The sequence below is a fragment of the Phascolarctos cinereus genome, unplaced genomic scaffold (genome assembly GCF_003287225.1).
Source record: "Phascolarctos cinereus isolate Bilbo 61053 unplaced genomic scaffold, phaCin_HiC Scaffold_5;HRSCAF=322, whole genome shotgun sequence".
Taxonomy (NCBI): Eukaryota; Metazoa; Chordata; class Mammalia; order Diprotodontia; family Phascolarctidae; genus Phascolarctos; species Phascolarctos cinereus.
Window position 1 is genome coordinate 322,311,676 of NW_027555958.1, and position 25,151 is coordinate 322,336,826.

Below are 25,151 nucleotides of genomic sequence, written 5' to 3' on the forward strand. Positions count from 1 at the left end.
AGTAAAGAAGAGTAATAATATGCTTATTTTTACAGCTGTTTTTATTAAATGACCGGTTTATAAAGTCAGACCAGTGCAGTGACTTATTGGGAGCATATGGAATTAGTGCCTATATCCCTGACAGTTTCCCTCAGTCACATCTTGTTCTATATAGTATGTGAAGAGAAGGGCAAGGCAGTGCACTAAACACAACACAAATCTCAGCAAGGCTTGGTTGAAGTACAACACCCTAGTTCTCTTCTGCCTTTTTCACTCCACAACTTTAAATGACACGTCTGTGGCCTAGAGTCCCCATCCGAGTGGGTGAGATAGGTGCCCCCTCCCCCACTCCCACTAATCTATTTAGGATAACACTGACTTTGGGAGAGGGCAAAAAATAACCATGATCGAAAACAAGTTGGGGTAAGGAGGAAATGACATGGAGAGAGGAAAAATATGTGCATTCAACTCCATAAAAAAGGACCAGAGGGATAAGCTAAGGAAGGATCTCCAGACACACATTTCAAGAATTCTGGGCATAATGCTATCAATGCTGTCCAGTGCTGCTGTGTCTCCTGCCCTGGAGAAATCCCTGGGTACAGATTGGATTCTCCTATTGGAGCCATGTTGGCTATGGCTATCCCCAAATTCAGTCAGAGGGTGCTCTCTAGTGTGTTGTAGTTATCTTTAAAACTCTTCAGCTCTAGGAAGTGCTTGGCTCTTTTACTCTTCTGGCTGGAGGGCAGATAGGTGACCTGGATGGTTGTTGGGGAGGAAACTTCAGGAGACTGTGTTAGATCCTTAGCTGCTGACTGGTGCTGCCGCTGGGAGCTCCCACCACGGGCTTTGACACTGAAGCAGCGAAAGAGAAAATAAGTTATGACCAATATAAGAGAAAAGAAAGATCACAGGTCAAGACTCATTGACTCTCAATATGAACCAATGATTTCCGCCACCACACACACACACACACACACACACACACACACACACACACACACACAACGGCTAAAATTCAACTTGATTTTGAGAAAAAGCATCTGGCAGGGGCATTCCAAAGGAGAGACAGCATTTACCTACAGAATATGGACAAAACGTAAGATAGTTTTGGGAAGGAGGGGGCTGGCAGCTTGGAGGCATCTAGAAAAGCTTCATATAGAAAGAAGGTGGTACTTGAGCTGAGTTTTGAAGGAAACCAGAAATTCTAAGAGGAGAAGAGAAGGAGAGCATTCTACCCATGGCAACAGCTAATTCGGCACACACTTGGGAAGTGTCACTGAGGAACCACAAGTCAAGTCTGGAGGGACCATAGAGTAAATGGAGGGGAGAGGAATGTGGAAAGGTAGAATGCTTGAGACCTTATGATTTAAAGGGGAAAGGAGTGGTTGGTTCTAAGCTGTTTTGTCTATATTCTGTAGGTAAATGCTGTGTCTCCTTTGGAATATAAGCTCTTTGGGGGCACTGTTCCACTTTTGTCTTTATATTGCCTTTCTAGTGCTTAGCTATGACCGGTACATAGTAAGCACTTAATTCATATTTATGGTCTGAGGGCCATAACAGATATCTTTAGGTCATCTAGATCCTTAACCATCCCCTTCATTTTACAGATATAGCCCAGGAAAAAGTGATTTGTCCAAGATAACACATATAGTAAACCCACATACCACTGAATCCAAATCCAGTTCTTTTTCCACTTATAATATCTGTCTGCAGAAAACACATTCAAGAGTCCCTTTGCTAGATACAGTTTACAGAAACAATACAAAAGAAAACTAGAAACAATAGGCTTAAGACAATGAATGTTATAGGCCTGCTGACTTCTACAAGACTTGCTGCTTAATTTCCATCAGATCTCGTCGTTTTATTTTTGTGACAGCTCTAAGTGTTCTTTTATATGCTTTTAAAGAACAAAACAATTCTTTTCAAGAGGCAAAGAAGAGAGAAGGTAGAAGACATACCAACCCTTTCTTTCCTTTAAGAAAGACCCAAATTAAATCTTTAGAAGGGAACAGAATGTATTTCTCTATATAGTTAACTCTACATTAGCAATGCTAATTAAAAATTTGAGAATAGTTTACCTTTACTACCCAGAATCTCTCATTTGAATGCTTGCACAAGCCTAACATAATGAAACTAAAACTAGGGTGTATGGGGGAAACAACATATTCCAAACCAGTCAAGAAGGAGCAACCAAACTTTGGGGTTCCTTTTTCTTAGTGTAATAAAAGCTTAACTACAATGTTTTTGCCTGTTGGGTCTAATGGGGTTGCTACTGTCAGATGAGACACTAAGGATAGCTACTACTTAAGTTGTTACTATTATAAGACTAAAAAGGACACAGCAATAATAGTAAGGGTCCTAGGGGATAAGGAATTCTACTGGACTAGATTCAAACAAAGGTTTGTGTGCCAGAGTTGAAGGAGTTTTTCCTTAGCTTGCAAAATAGCTTTCACTTTGAGATGGAAGGAAGAGAGGAGCAGTTTGGAGTAACAGAAAAACACTGATTTTGGAAATGGGAAGACCTAGGTTTGAATCTTAGCTCCAAGGTGCCTTCTAGTTCTAAGTTCTATGTAAAAATATATAAAAATGTAACCTGTACATAAAAATACAACTCTTGAGTTGCCTGGCATCACAGGCACTTTGCCTGCTTTATTTTCTGGTGATAGTCCCACCCTGGTGTCATTCCAGTACTGTTTAGTACTCCAGAAGGGAAAAAAAAAAAAGAAACCCACAACCAGCCCCACATTGAGACATTTCGAGAACACTCACGCGGCAGCCAGTTCACTCAGTGCTTCTTGGTAGTGTAGATATTCGGTCTGGCCAAAGACCTGAGGAGAAAAAAAAAGAGGGTGAGGATCTTTTGAGCTCTGTACTCTACCATTCCCACATGAAATAAAAAATTCATAAGCAGCAAAAAGATCAACTGACTTACACCAGTTCCATATCGAGCTGTTTCATAGCCATCTAGCAGGGTATCAATGAGAGCTTTGCGGACACCCTTGAAGGGGGTACTTGTGTTTCGAAGCTCCAGCAGATAGGAGCGGAAGTTCTTGCCCATTAGGGAACGAGGATGCCGGCCTTCTGAATAAAATGGGATCTCTGAAGAGGCAAGAACATGATGAAAATATTTTTCATGCATTTCCGGTCAAGAAATACCCTGCTAATAACTTCCAAGTAATCTTCATCAATTCTTCAAATTAGGGAGTTTTGGAGGGAGCAACAGAAACCAGACATCCAGTCCTCAACAACTGTTTGGAAATGGTAACAAATGGTGGATTATGTGGCCCTTTATTTATCTATTTCCTGCCCTTTTAGATTCTATGAGCATTTTTTAAAAGTGGGTATATATGGATAAACATGCTACAGCTTTGGCTCCATCTATTTCTCCCTATATCTGCTCTTCAGATCACCTTTTAGCTTGATTAGATATGGGGAATGCAAGACTTAGTCTCAGGGAAGACAAAATTCAAGTTGGGGCCTGAAACCTAATGCTTTTGGAATATCTGTTCTTTCTTTGTAACCCCTACTCCCCACCCTCTGGATTGTAAATTTCTGAACTCTAGGACAACGCCTTCTTTTGCAAAAGGATAGGTTCCAGGCTGGAACTGTCCAAACTTAGGAGATGCTTTTCCTAGGGACCATGTGCTTCTACTTCCAAAGAAGGCAGCTAAGATGATGGGTGAGCAGTATACCAAGAGTCAAGATACCCAGGGTTTACCACACATTAGCTAGCCTATGACCTTTATAAAGTCACTTCACATTTCTAAGTCCAAGTTTCCTTATCTGTAAAATAAGTGCCAAGACTAGATGTTTATTCTTCTCTAGCAATAACATTGTACAAATCCTTAAAAGTCATAGAATGTACAAGTTAAAAAATAATATTAACAACTAGCATTTAGATAGCTCTTTAAGTTTTGCAAAGAGGTTTACAAATATAACATTTGATCTTTACAACCAACCAAAGAGGTATGTTATTATTCCCATTTTACAGAAGAAACTAAGGCTGAGAGAGGTTAAGTGACTTGCTCAGGATTACAGTAAGTATTTGAGGGTGGATTTGAACGCAAGTTTTCCTGACACCAGGTCCACCACTCTATACATAGGGACATCTAACCAGCCCTTTCCTAACTTGAGCTGAAACAGAATAGGATCTTTCATGCCTTTTAAGAATTCAGCAATCTATTTCCCTGCTCCCATCCTTCCCATCCAAAAGCAAGGGAATCACTGGCAAAATATCTCCAAGGAGAACTCGTTTCCTTAAGAGAAGGAAACAGATTCTCTAGATTCAAGGGAGTTCCTAACACAGGTATGCCCAAGTGAGTAGAGGCTGAATTTATTCTTATCCCCATGATGTGGGTCATCAGTTTCTTCTCTATCTGGAGAATCAAAATTACTGAAGAGACTTTCCCATACCCGACTGACTCTTACCAGAGGCACGAATGGCATCCAATGCTTTCATCCTGTACAGGTAGTTATAGCAATCTGTAAGGATAATGACTGGAATCAGTAATACTACTCTCACCTCCCTTACACAACAACCCTTTCACTACTAAGCCTGCTTTCTCAGATTAGCTATACAGAAAATAACTAAAATTACGGTTTCTGAGCATCTCCATATTTCTCTCTCAGCTCTCAAGAAACTCTGAGCCCTTGGCTTTCCAAATTTACCCATCCCCAAGGTGGAAAACTCGCCCCATACGTTGATTTCCTGGTGTCTCCAGCTGCAAAAGTCTGGTATCATCCTCTTCAAGAAGCTGGGGTTCATATTTTACATCCTGGACCTTGGATAGTCGGATGTCAATCTCTTCCTTCAGATCCTATTCCCGTGGAGAGAAAAAAAGAGCTATCATCTTGGAATTGTATCCCCTCATAGTTTAGCTTATTCTCTACCTCTCACCAAATTGGAAATGCAGTAAATTCTGGGGATGGGCATAAACAACTGAGTCTGGAACAGTAAACAAATAAAAATCCTTTGACTACTGGTATGTGGCAGAAAAACACCCAGGAAGAAGTGGGACTAGGGTTCTCCAACACCCAGAGACTCAAACCCTCTGCAATCACTCAGCACTGGCATTCAGGCAATGAATCCCAGTGGGAGGAATCAGAAGACACTAACCGACAGTAACCAACAAGGGATCATCATTCCTAACATCTTGTTCTTTCCACAAACCCAAATTAAAGGACATAGATAGACCATAAGCAGATTAAAGATATACCCCAGAGATGAGAAAATCCTACCATTCCACTTAAACAAAGCTACTGATTATGAATTTCGGGAATTTCTAGAAACCCACCTTGGGAGCATTGTGCCCCACTGGAACGTGAGGGCCTCTTCGAGACTTCATAGCAAAACGCATGATCTGCCTCTTCACAAAAATGAACAGCAGCACAAATACCTGGCGGGAAAGACGGGCGAGACGCCGGCTGGAGGGGGGCTCCAGGAGATCCCGCTGATCCCCCGGCAGCTCTAGCTGCTGCTCCCCACCCCCCACCTCCAATTCGGGCGTCCAGGGAAGCCGACTTGGGCCCTCCCCCCGGGGGGGCGGGTCAGCAGGCTGGGGGAGCCAGCACGAGGTGAGCTGAGGGTGGGCGCGGAGCCAGGAGGGCGTGGTTGGCTGGCCTCGGGGCTGGCCCCGGGAGTGGGGGGAGGGGTTCGTCTCCTCACCAAGCTCCCGTAGGCCATCACCAGCACGACGTTCACCCCGGACAACCAGTTACTGCTGGACGCCATGGCCTTCTTCCAGCCTCGTTAGCTCGGGCTCCGTAGTAGCGATGGCCCTAGGGCTCCTTGGTGCTCCCTGGCCATTTCCTTATGGAGGAAGCCAAAGCCGGGCCCTGTTGGAAAACATGGCGGCCAGGGGGAGCGCGGGGAACTGGGGGGGGGGCGGAACTGAGGAGGGGAAGGGAAAGAGGGTGGAGAGAACCGTGACGAGTTCCTCCTCTCCCTTGGCACGTGACACCGGCAAGATAGAAGGAGAAAGCGCGTGCGAGGAAGACGGGACTGCGCGGTGGGGAGGAAAAGGTGGTGGTGGTCAGGTCACGTGACCGGAGGAGGTGGCCTCACGGATCCCCAGAAGGTGGCTCGTGGCAGGACGACGGGCGCGCGCCTCTTTGCGTGTCACGTGCTGAGGGAGGACGGAAGGAGAGTGGGAGGGGAAAGGCGCGAGAGCGAGCGCGAGAGGAAAAAGGGGGGGTGGAGAGAGAAGAGGGAGTCTATATCACGTGACAGGGGCGGCGCGGCCCGGGGTGTCAGTGTGGAGGAGACTGAGGTAAAGTTGGGAGCGCGGCGGCGGCGGCGGCGGCGGCGGCGGCGGTAGCGACAGCGCGGCGGGGCCGGGTATTGTCCGCGGCCCCTTTAAATCCGCGATTCCCCCCTTCACCCTTTCTCTCCTCCAGCCGTGGCCCCTTCTCCCAGCAGCCGCCCCCCCCCACCTCGCGCGGTGCGGGCATCCCCTCCCCCTTCCGCGCGCTGTGCCCCCCCTCCAGTCGCGCGGGCCCCAGGCTCCCCCACCTCCCCCACCTCCGCCACTCTGGGCCAGCCGCCGGGGTTTTGTTTATGGTCGGGCTTGCGGCCTACTGGGCCGCGCCGGAGCCGGGGCCTAGATTTGGGAGCGTGGCCGGGCGGGGCGCGGGGTGGCCGGGGGGGGCCATGCGGCTCGGGCCTGGGGGGGTGGAGAGAGCGCGAGGGAGCGAGCGCGGTCTGGGCCGGGCCTGAGGTAGGGCTCCCCCTTCCTCCTTTTTTATAACCCTGCGTCTAAGGAGAAGGTCGGGGCGGGGGGTGGGGGGAGGAGGCCGCGGTATTCTCTGTCTCCAGCCTTAGGACCTTCTCGGGGCCTCCCATCACCCGAGCTAGGACTCGGCCTGGGTTTGAGCAAGGAGAGATCAGGGGAGCGGTGGGACGAAGTTGTCCACGCCCGTAAGTTTATTTCCTTATGGGCTATTCAATTTGAGTGCAAAGAATTAATCTTTTGGGGAGAGGTGGGCGATTGGTCCTGCCGGCTCCCCTTGTATCTCTGGAACTGAATCCTCACTCGTCGGTCCTCCGCCCTGTTTTCTTCTCCACTCCTAGCCCCTTTGTCAACTGCTCTAGTTGTTCTTCTCACTTTATCTTCTCTTCTGGATTTTTGAAGGCATTTTAATTAATACCTTTAATCTCTTTGCCCAGTGGAGCCTTGGGTACTTTCAACAATCAAAAGCTTGTGGGGGAGCTTGACCTCACTGCTCCAAGCCCCTTGGGTATATTGCACTGGAGCACCGGCTGTCTTTATCACTGTGTTCTCAATTGAGTTCAAGAACTGTTCATTAGTCCGTATTATGTGCAAAGCATTTCCCATAACGGGGCACAAATTCCAAATTTATCGAATTCTTTCACATTGTGGAGAGTACCCTGATTGCCTTGTAAACTGATGCCATAACCAATTGCCTGAAACAGCCACCTCTTTGGTGGGATGTTAGGAAAAGAAAAAGACCACAGTAACAGGCAGTTTTTTGCCTTACTATGGCCTTGACTATTAGCTTCATAATGCTAGTGGGGGCTTTTTCCTTCTTGTATCCTGGCTTGGAAATAGTGAGGTGCTTGTGCTGGGATATATTCAGCCCCGATTGAAACTCTTCATTACTACAGTTGAATAGTTTAGGTGCCTGATTTTAAATGACCCAAACCTTTCAGTGGGGTTGGTTACTTCCACAGCAGACCGGAGTTCTATTTCTAATTAGCTGGGTTTTGTGGACTAGTAAAAAGGTTATAAAAACAAATTCTGTATTTTTAAAAGTGTACCAAGCATACCTTTATGGGGAGATATTTTGTCTTGTCAGAGTGGGATTGGATGTGGGGAGAACACATAGCCAGGTGGTCAACTTACTTTTAGAGCTATTTATGAATTATAGTTGGCATTAGAAGCAAAAAGATGTATCTGCCAGGCTCTTGTGTGGTCTTCTCTGAATGGTTGCACTTAGTTTAGTGCACTTGTAGCACTTATTTTATAATTGCATTTTGTATTTCCAATTAGATTGTAAGCTTGAGGGCAGGGACCACATCTCATTCTGCTTTTGTATACCCCCATGGTACTGCACATATAGGTATGCAAATAAATGCTTGTTGATCGATTGATTTCAGTAAAATATTTTTTAACCTCTCAATGGCTGTTTTTTAAGTTGTTGGTTTTTCAAAGAAGGTCTGATAGCTCCTTTTGAAATTGCACTCTACGTACTATCATGCTGTGTTCCTTTAAGCTTTGATAATTAATTTGAGATTTCTCCTCTTCCCTTCCCATCAGCACATCCTTATACTTTAAGGAAGGTAGTATGTAAGATGGTTCTCTTGTTCCCTGCCAACTGTGGATGTGTTTGCCTGCCCACTACTAGAAGGTACCAAGTCTGTGTTCCAAGTAATCCTTTAGATCAGTTGCTTCCTGCTGACCTTGCTCACTGTTTTGCAAGTTGTCTCAATTACATTTTACCAAGCATTTGTAAGAGAGATAAGGAAATTCAGTCACTAGTGATCAAAAGAGTGTCTTAAATAATATCTAGATCAGTAGTGTTTTTCCATTAAGTGTTCCAAACAGAATTAAGTCCAGACAATTGTGCAAATAGCTGTAGCTATGCAATATAATTGTGTAGCTAGCATATGGTCTCCTAACTCATCCTTTCAAATTGAAATCAAATGTGTGGTGGAAGGAAGTCAACATTTAGAAATTGTAGGTTGAGATGGGAAGTGCCAACTCATTAAATTAGAAACCCCAGAGTAGGCAATTTTAAAATATAACCAATATGAATACTTTTGTTCTTGTCTTGACATTGCTTTATCTCCCCTGCTGGTTTGGATGCAGTGGTGGTTAGCAAAATGATGTTTGTATTTTTGTAGATGAAATGTTAAAACTTGACTGTGATGCCAGCCTGGACAGATAGACTACTGTGTAGCATATAGCCTATTCTCCCTTGACATATTTGTATGTTTTTTTGTTGTTGTTAAAATTGGTGTCTGACTCTCCCTTAAAATGTTCCCTAAAGGCTTAACTACTTTTTGGAAATGGAAGAAAATGAAACTTTTGATGACATTGTAATAAACAAGGATGTATGTAACTATAGTGTCACAAATTTGTAAAGAACTTGTCCCAAATAAATTGTTTTTATTAGCAATTCAAAGAGAAGTATTTTTCTGTGGACTATTCAAGAAAATGAAAGAGGTGAAATATCAAAGCCTCCTTATCAAATTCAACATCCTATTTGTGGCCATATTATATCAATTACAAGGAGCCTGGAATTGACTAATGTAAATTTCCATTAGCCAAAAATTATGTGGGTCAGATTTTTCCAAACTTATTATAAAAGTGAGCACCTTTGAAAGAGAATAAAGTAGTGGTAAAATACCCTGCTTCTCCTTTTGCCTACCACTGGCAAAAGGAAGGTTTTGTTTTTGTTTTTTAAACTGAAAACAGCAGCTGAGGTTGCATATAAGCTGAAGGCATATGTGGTACTCCAGTTGTACTGTTTCTTGTTAGAGTAGTTAGAATTAAATCTATATTCAGGTTAAGGTGAACTTCCCATATACTATTCTGTAACTGCTATCAGTGCAGTCATGAGATGACTTTACAAAGTGTCCTTCCCCTTACAAGTAAGACATTGTGTTGGGTGCTTTGGCTAATTCTGCAGTTCTGGGATGTTTGGCTTCAGAAGATCCGTGGAAGATAATGATGGCAGTTGTGAACCCTAAGTGTTTGGAGTTTGTTGACCAGCAGGTTAGGTGGAGAAGCCACTGCAAAGACAAGGAACAAGGATTGCTAGGGGAACTGAGATTCCAGGCAGAGTCATTGGAGTTAATATGTCTCTTTTGGAAGGCTCTAGTTTTAAAAAGAAAAAAGGCCTCCACATTATGTGTACAAATAAAAATTTAAAGGAGGTGAGAGTATTGGAGAGACAGCCTGGATTTCAGAGGTAGAGGTTATGGATTTTTTTAGGTAGGAGTACTTTGAACTGATTTTCTTACTGCGAGTATGGGTTAGTGATCCCCTTCATAGAAAACCTACTTGTACCTTTTAATAATTCTATAATGTAAAGGTAATTGAGCACTCTTCTCTGTTTCAAGGGGTTTTGAGTCTTGGGGGCGGGGTGTGTGTGTGTGTGTGTGTGTGTGTTAATTAGCTTGTTGTATAGACTTACAGATAGCCACACTTGCTACGGACTAGTAGAACTGGAATGAGCTGGTAACTTTTTTGTACTTTTTACGTGGCTGCCCATCATCAAGCCAATAATAAATACACACTGCTATATAAGACGGTTAAAAACTATGGCCTTAAGAAGCTTATAAATCTAAATATGATGTTTCCCTAAAAGCAGATGCATTCTCTTGGTTTGCTGTGCCTAGAGAAGAATAATTTTTTAAAAAATTTTTAAAGGGGAGTGAGAAGGACAGTGAATGGTAAATATATTTTGACCACATTTGATCTCTAATAAGAAATTTTTTTTAAATCTTTCAGCATTCTACCTTGTAAATACTGTTATTTGTATATACTGTAAATGATGACATCAGTGGGCACTAACCGAGCCCGGGGAAACTGGGAGCAGACACAGACACAGAACCAGACACAGCACAAGCAGAGGCCACAGGTAAAGAAATTTGAAGGAAAGTAGAGTTTGGGCAACCCAAGTGGCTGATAAAGCTTTACATCAAGCACAGCTTCATTCTGTGATTTGAGTTTTCTTTCTATATTCTGTTTTTCAAGATTAGATCTTAGTTCTCTTATTCTCCCTGGATGCTTTCTTTGTGCTGTTACAAAAACTGCCTTTTTTTTCTTTTGCTGTTTCATGTTGTTGTGTGAGGCTTTGAGAAAAGGGATTATGTGACTTTTGTTTTTGAGACCCCCTATGGCTGCAATTTGGTAATAGTACTTTTTTTCCTTTTCTGGCCCTCTGGTATAGTATCTTACTAATTTCTTAGATTTTTCACCTTTGACTTCACTCTTTAGCTTATGTGTGGTTAGCCATTTCCCTGCTTCTGGGTCTGATCTTTTCTTTCCCTTTTGTCTTGTTCCTTTGGGGCCTTTGGAAGTTTTATCTGGATTTCCCTTCACATCTTCTCTGGTCTTGGTTTTTGTTTCTTGTTTGTTTGTTTGTTTTTTGTTTATCAAAAATTGTCCAGTAAGATGCCTGTAGGCATTGTTCAGTTATAGGTTTAAAAGGGAAAGTTAACATCTGGCAACCAAACTTTGTAGGTTCTTTTGAAGGTTGATGTAGATAAGATCTATTTTTTATAACCAATTGGTTGTTGATTAGTCCCTATTATGAGTAAATAATTCATATTTGGTTATTGATGTGAATAAATGAATTATATTCCATTATTTGGTTAGGAGGAGACTTTTGCTCAGAGAGAGTTCCCTTTACTTTTTCTTTTTCACAGCTGTTCTCAAGATTGTTCCCAGCAAATGGAGTCTGGTGCCCATTGAGTTTGTTACCAAGCAAGTCATTATGGTCCTAAGTACCTTATATTCTTGTAATGGTCATTCAGTAGGAAGATTGTTTTTATCCTCAGGCCATACCTGCTCTTCTTAAGATATTTCCAGCCTTAGAAGCAAAAAGGCAAACTTAGAAATTGAGTGGGCTTTTCTAATAGAAATTACAATTGAGCATACATTTAGAATTGTGACCAGGCTACTTTAGGGGGTAGCATTTTGGAAACTTTTGCTACTAAGGAGAAGACTCTGCTAAACATAAGCAGCTTCCTCTTTTTAGTGAAATGACTGGATATTATAAGAACTGTATTAATGGCTACTTCTCCCTCTTTAAGTCCTCTGTTCAATGTTCACTGGTGCTTCAATGTCAGCATGAACAGAATGAACACTAGAATTCAGAAGACTTGGACTTGAATGCTAAATCTTAATCCTACTACTTTTTTTTTTTATGTCGGGCAGGCCAGTTAATATTTCTGAGCCACAGTTTGCTTATCTATAAAATGGGGATAATAATACCTGCCCTATCTACCTCAGAGGGTTGTTATAAGGATCAAATGAAATAACATGAAACATTATGTGAAAATACCTTGTAAATTGTAAAGCACTGTCAGATGGTGTTAGAGCCCTTGGTGCCTTATCATTTGTAAGGGGAAAAGGAATTTGGAAAGGAAAAGGAAAGAGATTTGAAATTATTTGCACAGCACTGTCCTTACTGTTTCTCATTGTACTCTCCTGATCATACTTTCCTGATTTCCATCTCAACTCATAGGCTACTGCAGAACAGATAAGACTTGCACAGATGATATCGGACCACAATGATGCTGACTTTGAGGAGAAGGTGAAGCAAGTGAGTATAACAGTTTATTGTTTTGTTTTGTTTTTGAAGGGAGGGGGATGGTTGGAAATATTGCTATCAAGTAACCATACATGCCCCCTGCATAACTCAAGATGCTGACTCTTCCAGGGACATTGGAAGGATTATGTCATTTATACATGTTTATAGCCTGAAATGTCACTGACCTTGGCCAAGAAACAAGTTTTTCCCCTAGTCTGAATTTTTTTCTTACTCCTTTGGGCAGGTATATTCTGTATTGTATTGTATATTGACCTTTAACTTCCACTTAATTGTTGAATAAATGTTGATGTATTTTCCATATCAACTTCAAACTATTGTGTCACCTCTTATATATTTGCACATACAAAGATATATAGTACATTTAAATGGGGCAGTAGGTGGCACATTGGATAGAACACCGATCCTGGAATCGGGAAGATTGAAGTTCAAATATGGTCGCATTCCTAACTAATTGTGTGACCCTGGACAGAGCACTTAACCTATCCTGTCTCTTGCCTTAGTATACCCATTCATGAAATGGGAATAATAACTATTTCCCAGAATTGTTGTGAGGATAAAATATTTATGAAGTGCTTTGCAACTTTAAAGTGCCATATAAATACTAGCGATGATGATGATACTGATACCAGTGATGCCACCAATGATGCCGATGCCCTAAAGTGCTAGATCGGTGGGCTCTGTCATTTGCTGTCTTTCAGTAATAAATGTGTGTTGAGGATTTGTTCTCTGTTTGGTACCGAGTTGATTTTAAGCTAGTATAGATAAACTCCTATGTACAACCATAATAGCCAACCTGGGATTGAAGATATTTTCCTTTAGGTACAGAACCTCAAAATGTTATTTAGTTTGCTTTTCAGGGTGCTTATTTTCTCTTTGTTCCATCTCTCTTCTACCTTGATTCCTCCCCTTCTGCCCCGCAATTTTCTTTTTATGAGAGATACAAACTGGCTCATGGTGATTATAGTCTTTCTCTTTGCAGCTGATTGATATCACAGGCAAGAACCAGGATGAATGTGTGATTGCATTGCATGACTGCAATGGAGATGTCAATAGAGCTATCAATGTGCTGCTGGAGGGGAACCCGGATACGGTAGGTTGCTTAGCTTATAATAGTGTAGTATGAGGTACCATTGGGAGATTATGATCCCTGCATAATAACAAATGGGGTTGTATACTTTTAATAAAGCATTATCCTCATAGATAGTAGGGAACGTTCTTGGAAGTTTGTTTGCAGCAGATTACAGCCATATTAAAAGGTGGCAAAAGATTGCTTGTGTGTGTGTGTAGTGTATGGTATGTCCTTTATTTTAACCAGTTAGCCCTCCTTTAAGGAGATAACACTGGTAGGTAAACAGATAAAATGTGTCTCTTCTGCTTTGCTCAGTATAAATTGTAATTCATTCTAAGCAAGTGACTATTTTCAAGGCTGTATTTGAATTGTAAGAGGCAGTAGTTGATACTCTTAGTTATTAATTATGAGACTGGATTGGTCATTTTTCATTGCTGAAGAGTCAAAGTCACAAATTGTGCCCCATTCTTAGCTCAGTACATTCCCATCAACGTTGACTGAGGATCACACAGTGCTATTTCATCTTTTGAGCCTATTTCTAATGAAGAAAGAGGGACTATAAGTTTTGTAGCTTTTCCGACCTTATCTTGGTAATGAGGGAAGAACGGATATTTAGCATAGAATGAGAAAATCTCTTAATTTTTCTTAAGCCAAAGACTTAGAAGAACAAAAATATCCAGTGCAGACACTACTCCCACCCCTTCCTTCCCTGCTTTTTTCTTCTCAAAGTGTTTGTGAATAATGGTTAATTTTGAAGAATTTTGAATTTCACGGCCATGAGTTTATGAGATTTTTATGAAGATGAGGGTCTTTGGCCTGAGGTACCAGACATGAATCATGGTATGCTTTTTAACCTATGCCATCTTTTTCACACATCTGTCTTAGCACTTCTAACCTTCCATAATCATGCAAGGGAAGAATGAAGCTGGAGAATTAGGCCATAGGTTCATCACTCCTTCATGAAATCAGTAGGAAACGAGATAATTTTACAGTGATTTTGAATTTGGTTGGATAGTTGAGATCCAAACAGATCACCAGTGATATGGAGAAAATTGTAGCAACCCTTTATTTTATAGGAGCTATGTATGGATGTCAGCAGTGATGACATTGCCATCAGGTAAAGAGGGAGGTGATACTTCTCTTATGGTCTTCTCTCTTTTCCCCTTTAATATTAGCAGAAAATCCAGTGGTCATTGACTACTGTTGTTTTGTTCTACTTGAATCTGATTTCCAGATTCTAAAGATTCTTGTAACAATGAAGCTATTTAACCATGGGCAATTACTGATCCATTGAAGCTACCCTGAACATGAAATGACTCACTTGTTGTAATGTGCTGTCCTGGGAGGTAACTTGGATTGGAAGATGAGATGACACTTAGGAACTATGGATGGAACATTTGTTCTTGAAAGGACACTTTTTATTCTAATAGTCTAGTTAATTGCTGAGGATCAGGGCAATTGTTGTTTGTTTCAAGGAATAACTGAGGAGCTGTCTTGGATTATGAAATGGAACCTTTGCCCAGCTATTTTAAAGCATTTGTCTGTGACTGATTTTGAGTATGTAGTATTATTATGTGAACTAGGATGTGTGTTGCATTTGAGGTTTTTAATATCTCTAAGAAGTTTACTTTCTCTGAGGTGTATGTTTACGAAATCATTTAGCTGATTTTCTTAGCTATAAGTCTTTTCTTCAGATCTAAATTTTAATTGATGTAAAGAAATTAAATTCTCGTTCTTTGAGAAAATTCCTTTGACTATAACCTAGAGGCTGAATTAGTGTCCTTAGCTGAAGAAAAAGAAAAGTGAATAAACTATTTATACCCTTGGCCCTGGCAATTCTGTGGTTGGGCATTTACTTGAAAGAAATCAAAGGTAGAACAAAGATCCAATGTATCTCAAAATATTCAGGTTTTTGGGTTTTTTTTAAGTGAAGAATTGGAAACAGAGTAGGTTTCCATTGATTGGGGACATTGCCAAATAAACTGCAGAAATGTATAACAAAAGATTATTGTGCAGAAAGGGAATGACAATTATGAGGAATTGAGAGAAGCTTGGGAAGATTTGCGTGAAATGAGCAGAACCAGAAGAATATATGGAGTTCCTACAACTGTGTAAATGTTTGAACTCGAGTCCATTTAAGTTAAAAAAAACTTTAAATTAAATCATTAAAAAACTAATAATGGGCCTTTAGAACAAATAATGAAATATATTTCCCCCTGTTCTTGAGAGGTAGGTTCTACAAAGGTAGAATGTTATATATGTTGTCAGGCATAGTCTCTGAATCAGGAATTTTTGCTTCAATTTTTATTTGTTGTAAGGAAAATTCAATAACAACCAGTGGGAAAGGTAAGTATTTTCAGAAATGACTGATAATGAGAACAAAAGACGTCAATAAAATTTATTTTTAAAATTATATTAGTGGTCTGAAAAGCAAAACAAAATAAACATTTTTTTCAAGTTAAGCTTTTAGTCTTCTTTTTGTTTCAGTTGGCTAGAATAAGATATTTGATCTTTTGGAGGGCGACACTAGCTCAAAGACAATTGATGCTCAATTCAAAATAAACAGACATGAGAGATAAGGACAAGTAGGGTCTCTTGGTTGATCACTTGAGCATTGTAGATGGACACATCTTGAAAAAGGTCTTGGACATAGTCTTCGCTGATTAGGAACTATAGATACTTCTCCTATAGGAAGAACTATACTTAAGGATTATATGCCCGTCACTTGACATTTTTCTAACTTTGTTCATGGTTTTCATCTGTATGGAAGATGATACATGGGGGAATACATAGAACTTGAAATTGAGAAAAGAAGATGAGAAAATGCTTAGCCTTCTCAGGCATAGTCTAAGATATCTTATGAACAGTCTGTGCCTTGCAGACTAGTAACTTTTTCTCCCCCCTTCCCCCTTTTTTTTAAGCATTCCTGGGAAATGGTTGGGAAAAAGAAGGGAGTCTCGGGACAGAAGGATGGCGGACAGATGGAATCCAATGAGGAAGGCAAAGAGAATCGAGACCGAGATAGGGATTATAGCAGGCGACGTGGTGGACCACCAAGGCGGGGAAGAGGCGCCAGTCGTGGACGAGAGTGTATGTGTGTGGTTTTATTAAAACCTATTGAGTTATCAAGGCAGCATGGTATAGTGGATAGAAGGCTGAACTTGGAGTCAGGAAAACCTAAGTTCAGTACCTGCCTCTTACATTTAGTAGTCATGGAACAATGGGCAAGTCATGTAACCTCTTTAAATCTTGATTTCCTCATCTGTAAAATGGAGAGAATACCTTTTACCTGTCTCATTAGGTTGTGAGGATCAAATAAGTTAATGTATGTAAAATGCTTTGCAAACCTTGATAATTAATGTCAATTACTATTAAGAGGTTTAGTCTTTAGGAACATAGTAGTATATCCTCCAAGGGGAGTATTCAAGTCTTAAACCACTCCTCCATTCTTGTAATCACCTTCCCTTTTATGAAGATCTTTGTCTCCCTTGCATAAATTCTTTTCTATCTGTGCTGCCAAATTCTCCTGTAACCATCCCATAAACACTTGTATCAGTGATTTAACCCAAATGTGGGTTAAATCCCGGTGGGATTGGGGACGAGTTTTTGTTTCTAGCCAGTGCAAATATGTAAACTACACACCTTTCCCCAAATACCCTAGAAATTATTCTAGTTAATCCTCTCTTAGGCTGAATATGTGCTGTTGACCCTGTTGTAATTACTTGTTTACGCATCTTTATATTTTAGTTCGAGGTCAGGAAAATGGACTAGATGGTGCTAAGACTGGAGGCCCGTCTGGAAGAGGCACAGAAAGAGGCCGAAGGGGCCGTGGACGAGGCAGAGGTAAGGATCTTGCTAGGTTGGGGGACAAGAAGTTTATTTTGCAGAGATTTTTTTTTTCAAAGGAGTTTGTCTTATTTAATTCTTTTTTAAAAGACACAAGATGAGATCTCCTTGCCATCATTTTTGAAGTTCTTTGCAAGAACTGAGGGTTGTTGGTTTGGGTGAGGGATACAGTCAGAGCAGTTTTTTGTAGTGGATATTGATGCACTTAATGAGTATGTTATAGATTAGGTAGAAGAGGAGATCTTTGTCATTAGTAGTAACTGACTCATATTAACTGATCCTCTTCATGAAACTGTAGAGAGAGCATTTTATTAAACTATCCACTTAGCATCTGTTATTCTAAGGCTGCATCAGTAGATTGTATGGCATGAGTATATGTTTTAAAACTTTTCCTAATTTTATTTCTAGGTGGCTCTGGTAGGAGGGGAGGACGGTTTTCTGCCCAAGGCATGGGGTAAGTTTCATTGACTACAAGTTTAGAAAATAAATTGTCCCTATTTTCTTTCCTTTTAGGTGTCACCATACTGATTAAGATATGGTAATGTCTTAAAGCAATTAAATATACACTGTCCCATTCTAGATTAGACTGGCAATTGAAGAAATCCCAAAATAAGACCAAAAGATACTCCTTCCTAGTTATATCAGAAGTCCCACACAGGAGATTCCTGAGATGAATAAGAGGAAGGGCATGTGACCTGCTACATCTTTGCTTTAAATAGTGGTTGCTGCTTAGATTGTCTTTTGTCATCCTTCTTGTCAGCTTCAGTTGAATGCAGATATTTGCTACTTACCTGAAATCTCATAGGAGTTTTGTGATGGATAGTGCTATATTAGTTTAAACAGGCAATAAGTGTGAAGTTGAGGCTTTACTATGAACATTGTGTAGGCCAGTGAGAAAACAACAGACAGCAAGTGGGTTTTGTGAAGTGGGGCCATTGTATGCAGGAATTGGGGACAGTAGGATTCAGGAGTCTCACTGTCTTCATTATAGTGCTATTTGGTGGAAGGAAGGTCTTAGAGACTGGAGAATCTTTTAAGTCTCATTTCCTTTCTTTTAGAACCTTTAACCCAGCTGATTATGCAGAACCAACCAACACCGATGAAAACTATGGCAATAATAGTGGCAACACGTGGAACAATACTGGCAGTTTTGAGCCAGATGATGGGACGAGTGAGTTAACCTTTATATGTTATGTTCCCTTATCCCTTTGGGACTCTGGGGCACTGATCTTTTTGGGTTACAGAGAGATGTAGAAAAAATATTTTGGGATAAGTGATAGGATTGGTTCTAGAATTCACCATTTAAATTTCTAAAATGAATTAGAGTATTCATTGGGACTTCTCTGTTCTTTGAGAAGAGTGAAGGCCATATTTAAACTACTGTCTACTGAAGAGGAGAGTACCCTAATCCAGAGTCCTCTACTGCCAGTTTGCTTTCTAGTACCAAGGTAGAAAACCCCTTCACTCCCTTCTCTATCAGGGAATCTGATAGAGGTAGTCAGGCAAGGAAGAGGTCCTCAGCACTCCCAGTTCACTTCTTCAGATGCTCTTGGGTAGTGGAACATTACGGGGCTTTACCCAGAGTACATGTATATTCTCCTGAGCCAGTTTTGGAACCTGTGGATGTGAATATAAAAGCAGATGCTAAGTTTGTATGGCACTAACAAGAAATGTTTTTGTTTTGTTTTTGAAGGGGGTGTGTGTGTGTGTGTGTGTGTGTGTGTGTGTGTGATAAATATAATTTGGGCTCCTTGTTCTCCCTGAGTTCCTTCTACTTTTGAAGATATCCTTTGCCTGGTTAAGCAGTTGTTTAACATCAGGAACCCCTGCTGTTATCATTTTTCTAGTCATGAGGGATGTTTGGATTCTAGCACCTTGAAAAAACACAAATTCATTACTGTCCCCTTCGGATCTGGGTGGAGTTAATCTCTAGAGTTTTGGGGGCTTCTTGGCCTGAACTAAAGTTCTTATCTAAAAGATAATCCCTTAATTTTTCCTTGCTCTTTCCGTGTACTGAGCTGCTATCTCCTGAGTCCATTCTACCCCAGTGAACGGAGGCTGAAGTTGTTATTGGCCAGATAGATACCGTGAATTCCCCTTATGTCTGACCATTCTGCCATCAAATGTTCTGTTCCTGTTTTAACTACATGTTGTGGAGTAGTCAACTCTTGGGTAGCCTGCTCTTCCTTCATCTGGGTTCTTTGGGAGGTAGAGGTGGCTGCTCTGGGTCTTTTTAATATGAATGTTGAAGTTAATGTTTTTGATCTCTGGTTTGATATTTAGCCCCATTGGTCTTAATCTGTCTTGATTGACAGAGCTAAGGGCAGGCTTATAGGAATTTGCTTTCAGTTAGAAAGTGGAATCAAATTCAGGATCCCAGCCTTAGATTGTAAACAATAAATATATCTTCAACAAGAAACTGGCCGATAGAGGACTATTTTTTTATATGCTAAAGTGGGAAAGTGGGGGCGGCTGATTTGGGAGATTAGAGTTTGAGATCTTATGATTTGTGGCTGAATGAAATTGTGTGTGATATACCATCAGTCATCCTGTTAGTGTTAAAGCTCCAGGTATAGGTTCATGCATTTCCATCATTGTTAATTCATGATATGAACATACTCTCATGCATGATCCATTTTTGTGTTTCCATAAAAGCAACTTCCAGCATCTTTTCTTAGTTTAAAATTAGGGGGAAAAATCTACCCCCAAATATCCACAGGTACAGTGGGAGTTGTGTACTGGGGGCAAACGTTCTCATTCATAAGCAAAATTTCACTGGTTGTTTTTTCTTTTCTTTTCTTTTTTGTTTCAGGACTTGATTTCATGGGGGTTGAGGGGTCAAATTATCCCCGAAAATTTGAGACTGCTCCTGGTATGATACATCCAGGCGCCTAACTGCCCCGGATATTATTTTTATAAACTGAAATATCTGTGGATATGTCACTCTTATTTCTTGCTGTTTCCGTCTGTCTATCTCTCAAATTTTTTTTAATTTAGTGAATATTTGATGTTTGCTTTCTGTGTTTTCTGTTGATTGGAAGGAAGTCATAATTCTTTGTCATCAAAATTTCAACTCCCACTGTTCCTTAGTCCTCTCTACACAGTTCTATTCTAAACCCACCCTCAGCTATCACTTTGCAGTTCATATGAAGCAATATCAGTCAGGTTCCCGTACTCTTCCCTCCCCACCAAAGTCACCAGGAAATTTTCTGCCAGCTAGTCTTCTTTTGGCTTGACCCAGATTGGAATAGAAATTTGCAGAAGGAAGGAGGAAATTGTGTTTCCAGAGGGAGAATAGGATATAGTTTACTGCTTGAGTAGATTAGAGTTGGATCTCTGCTCAGATTGAAGAATATCTGGTCTGCTGTTGGAGAGTTTTAAGATGTTGCTGAAAAAATCATTGTGCCAAACATATCTTCTTGTTGAAAGTAACACATTTTTTATTATGTTGATATTGAGTTGGAAGTTGCAAGTGTCACATAAATGCTTTCCTTCAGAGACTAAAATATATGTGAGCCTACAGGCTTTATTTCTCTCTTGGTTCCATCAAGAATCATTCTCTTTTGTGAGAAATCTGACTCTGTTGTGTAAGTTAGGGAGGTGCTCTGAGAATTGGCCTTGGAAAGAGTGAGAGAGAGAGAGAGAGAGAGAGAGAGAGAGAGAGAGAGAGAGAGAGCGTTCTTCCCTCTCTTACCAGGCAGGTACCATATAGTTCTTTAGTTGCCAAAGAAAGTCTTAGAGTAGAGCAGAATTCACCTAATTTTTTAATACCCTCACCTCGCCCCCAAATCTTCTGTGAGTAGATTGAAGTAGAAGATGATAGAAATATATAGAATTAGAAATGAGGGATATAGAATGGACCTTCTTGTGCTTCAGTCTTTTCTCCCATAGACCCCATTGCCCCAAACTGTAGTAGACTAGAGTTTGTTTTTTTAAATTAGACAAAGATAGAATGAGTCTTAGGGAGGCACGAGTGTATGAAATGGAGCCAGAGATTCCCAGGTTAAAGTGAGAGAAAAACAATCTGAACCAACAAATAGTCTTTTTGCTGTATACCTGATTTCCTTCTCTCCCACCCTCTTCCCCACTCGATAGATAAACCTGTTCCAGTTGAAAGAGTTTGAGGTTGTGTCCTTTAATCCTGACTTTGGTGTTATATACCTTTCCACAGTGTGGCTTTTGAAAAGGATCAGATCTTTTATTTTTAGTATCTAGTTGAGCCAATCTTGGACATGTCCTTACTTTGAAATTAAGTAAATGGCAGGTAATAATTGCTCACGTTTCTATAGGGTTTTTAAGTTAGCGAAGCTTTTTTCCTCACAACAACACTGTGAGGGAGATAATCTAAAGTAATACCCCCATTTTACAGATGAGGAAACTGAAACTTCATTGAGGTCATGTGACCATGGTGTCACAGTAAGTTTTAGAAATAGGGTATAAACTTGGGCCTCTTCTGACTCCCAAGTCCGGCATATTTTACTACAATACCCTACCTTCTACTTCACTGCTCTAGATTTAGATTCCCATCCTTCCTTCACTGCTTTGTCATCAGCCATCATCAAAACCATTTTTTACTGAGTCCATCTGTGCTGTTAAATCAGTGTTGCCATCTCTCTTCAGATCACCTGGTATTTTTTTTTTTAAATCCCAGTTAAGTAAGCTCAGTTGCATGCTCTTGCTTATGTTGCCTATTATCATCCTACTGTATGACCTAGTAATTTCCACCAGGCCAGAGGGCTGAGTGCTATAAAGGATGTCGCCCTGTGGGAGATGGGGTGGATAGTTGGTTTTTGTGGCTGGTGCTGAGCTGATTGTAGAAGGCAGTATTGATGAGTATGAAGCCATAACCCCAGTAAAATCTTATGTTCAGAGGTGTCTCTTTGGGACATGATTTTGTGCTTGGGAATCTTCTGACCACTAGATCTCCATCACTTTTTTGCCTGCAAACATTTTAGAATTGTTTCTGGAGTATGTCTTGCCTCATAGTGTTTTAGGTCTCTTCTCAGTTCTTTGCTTTGTTCCTAGGTGCATGGAGGACTGCAACAGAGGAATGGGGTACAGAAGATTGGAATGAAGATGTAAGTGCTCCCAAAAGTCCTCTTAAACTGAATTCTCAGGGGTAGAAGTTGACCAGGCCTCCACTTACCATTAATGGTCTAAATCGGGTCTTAGCAACCTGTGGACAACTGTGGGGTGTTGACCCGTGAATATCTCAGGAGACATGTAAAGACATCCCTAGGGATAACTAAGATTCAAGGAAGCCACTTGGAGGGGTGGGCGAGGAGCCTACTCAGATACAGGTTCTATCACATAACTTATACCTTGAAACTATATATACATGCGTAGCTATGGCAGCTTACTGTAAGACTTAACTGCCAGGAAAGTGACAAGTCCTGGGGATTATATTGGAAACAGAACTCTTTTGGTATTAACTTATATAACAACTGCCAAGACCCAGTATAACCAACAGTCTTATACCATGATCTCGTGAAGTCATACTTTTCATTCTATAGTCACTTTAAGCACTTACTCCTTGTATAACTCCATAATAGGCTATGTATGAGATGCAAAGGAAGTAGAAGAATGGATGATAATGAATCCTTACCCTCAGGTGTATACTCTAGTTGATCTTATGGTCCCTTTCATTTTGTGTTTAATATTGCTAGACTCCATTAGCACACCCCTTCCCCACTTGCAATCACATAAAGTTACATATAAAAGAAGATCTCTAGGATGGCTTAGGTAAATGCTGCTATCTCTGCTCTGAACTGAAACTTTCATGCTTTGAACCTCAGGGTTGATTTCTAAGAATGAGTCCCCGTTTTGTTGGTAATTTTTCCTTATGTTCCTGTTCTTTGTGAAGTCTTCACTGTGGGTGACTTAATGGCCAAGGAAATGACAGTGTCAAATACCGTCCTTAATACTAGTTGCCAGGCCTGAAGTATTTTCTCCAAGGCATATTGAACATCAGACAGTGACTGTCACCTGAGCAGACTGGCTTGAACATTTAAGTAAATTCTCCTATGTCTTCCAGAAGCTTGGATCATTGGTTCAATCGTATTGAAAAAAGAATTTCTACCTCTTTGATTAAATTTTATTAAATCTACTATTTCTAAAAGAAATTTTCATAATGATAAAAGCCAAATTCTTCAATTGTAGATACTGTTCTTTTACTTGTTTGGCTTTATAGAGGGGCCAGTGTGATACAGTGAAAAGTGTGCTGGGTGGTTTAGAGTCAAAAGGACCTGAGTTTGAATCCCAGTTCTGCTGTTTACTATTGTGTGGCTTCACCTCTCACTTTACCTCTCAGTCCCTGTTTCGTCTCTCTTTTTTTTTTTTTTGGCTAGGCAATGGGGTTAAGTGACTTGCCCCAGAGTCACACAGCTACTAAGTGTTTTGTGTCTGCGGCTGAATTTGAACTCAGGTCCTCCTGAATCCAGGGCTGGTGCTCTATCCACTGTGCCACCTAGCTGCCCCCCAGTTTCATCTTCTATTGGATTAGGTGCCCCTCTATCCCCCTCACCCCTTGAAACTAAATCTATGATCCTGTGAACCTTTGATCATTTATTCTGTTGGGTTGCCCGCTTCGGATGAGGCATGTGAGGCATATCTGTCTAATCTATTCTCCCTAATTCCAGACCAAAGTACCTCAAATCTATTGAAGAAATAAGTTGTTTGGTTTATCAAGGGTCTAGACAGCACATGCTTCTTTTTTCTTTGAGGCTAAATTATTCTTTCCCTGCATCTCATTGAATACAGCCTACTTGGAACTGGTAGTGACTCATTCCTTTATCTCTGTTCCAGCTTTCTGAGACCAAGATCTTCACTGCCTCTAATGTGTCTTCAGTGCCTCTGCCTGCAGAAAATGTGACAATCACTGCTGGTCAGAGGTAAGAAAATTGTATAATAAATTTTGTCTTAGTATATCTGAGGTGACTATGGGGATGAATTTTGAATAAGCCTCCGTTTTTTCCTATACTTTTAGAAACCTCTAATAAGCAGTTTTAAGTGATTGTTATGTTAGTCCTATAAGCCAAAATTACTAGCTTTTGTTAATATGTAAACCCTAACCTTAGATTCACCTCAGTTCTTTGATAAATGTCTCTTTACTGTCTTCTTACATAACTGTCCATCTCCTGTTCTCTGTGCCTTTGTACAGGCTGACTGCAAGGAATATTCTCCTTCACGTACACCTTTTGGAATCCATAACTCCCTTTAAAGCTTAGCTCATTTACTACTTTTTACACATTGCCTTTCCTATTTTTCCCATGTGTTAGTGCTTCTGATTTTCTTTGGAAACTGCTTTTCATCCAGTTTAACTTTCAGTGTTCCTGGCATTAAGTAAGGCCTAACATAAACCTAATTTCTTGCAAAGTAAATACAACTTACTGGGATTCAGGTGAAGATTTTCCCATCCACTTCTGAATTCTGAAAATTCAGTGGGGTATCCACTTACTTTACGATGCTGATTTTTGTCTAGTCAGTCTTTTTGTGTGTATGTGGGTGGGGGGCAATCGCGGTTAAGTGACTTGCTCAGGGTCACACAGCTAGTAAGTGTGAAGTGTTTGAGGCCGGATTTGAACTCGGATCCTCCTGACTCCAAAGCCAGAGCTCTATCCCCTTTGGTCAGTCTTCTAGGATTTAGACCCTTCTTGGATATGGAATGACCACTGTCATTCCCTATCCTCCAGAATAGCCAAGGTCAAACCATCAGATTCTGAGGTTGGTTTTGGAGGGGCATTTCTGTTTAGCAGTCCTCATTGTTTCTTGAACTAATCCTGTCAGCTGTTGGGTTTGGTGTAGTGGATATCCAGAGATGATGACAAATATTATCAGAAATGGCTTTTGAAGTGGTATAAAACTTAGTTTTTGAAAGAATTTTCCTTAAGATGCTTTGTTTTAAATGCATGTTTTAGATTTTTATACATTGTTGATGAGACGTATTCAAATTTCA

At 40.7% G+C, this 25,151-nt stretch overlaps 2 protein-coding genes across 20 annotated transcripts in view; one reads left to right on the plus strand and one right to left on the minus strand.

Annotated features, from left to right (window-relative positions):
* Positions 1-23: 23 nt before the first annotated feature.
* Positions 24-6,005, minus strand: LTAP1 (lipid transport auxiliary protein 1). The gene is made up of 7 exons (XM_020991675.2): positions 5,645-6,005; positions 5,274-5,375; positions 4,679-4,796; positions 4,408-4,461; positions 2,912-3,078; positions 2,749-2,807; positions 24-831 (listed from the first exon to the last, which is right to left on the minus strand). The coding sequence occupies exons 1-7, from the start codon at positions 5,708-5,710 to the stop codon at positions 633-635; spliced, it is 765 nt and encodes a 254-aa protein (XP_020847334.1). The 5' UTR covers positions 5,711-6,005; the 3' UTR covers positions 24-632.
* Positions 6,006-6,144: 139 nt separating this feature from the next.
* Positions 6,145-25,151, plus strand: part of UBAP2L (ubiquitin associated protein 2 like) — a 44,844-nt gene continuing 25,837 nt past the window's right edge. For 6 of the 19 annotated variants that reach the window (XM_078156130.1, XM_078156133.1, XM_078156124.1 and 3 more), the window contains exons 1-11: positions 6,211-6,316; positions 10,455-10,584; positions 12,196-12,273; positions 13,262-13,372; positions 16,273-16,441; positions 17,099-17,194; positions 17,606-17,651; positions 18,256-18,368; positions 20,010-20,069; positions 22,223-22,275; positions 24,002-24,087. In XM_078156130.1, the coding sequence (XP_078012256.1) occupies positions 10,495-10,584; positions 12,196-12,273; positions 13,262-13,372; positions 16,273-16,441; positions 17,099-17,194; positions 17,606-17,651; positions 18,256-18,368; positions 20,010-20,069; positions 22,223-22,275; positions 24,002-24,087 (902 nt within the window). In that variant the 5' untranslated portion in view covers positions 6,211-6,316; positions 10,455-10,494. Of the gene's footprint in view, positions 6,317-6,672; positions 6,696-8,142; positions 8,347-10,454; positions 10,585-12,195; positions 12,274-13,261; positions 13,373-16,272; positions 16,442-17,098; positions 17,195-17,605; positions 17,652-18,255; positions 18,369-20,009; positions 20,070-22,222; positions 22,276-24,001; positions 24,088-25,151 lie in introns of those variants that run through there. The other 13 variants (XM_078156136.1, XM_078156137.1, XM_078156139.1 and 10 more) reach the window with 6 other exon arrangements.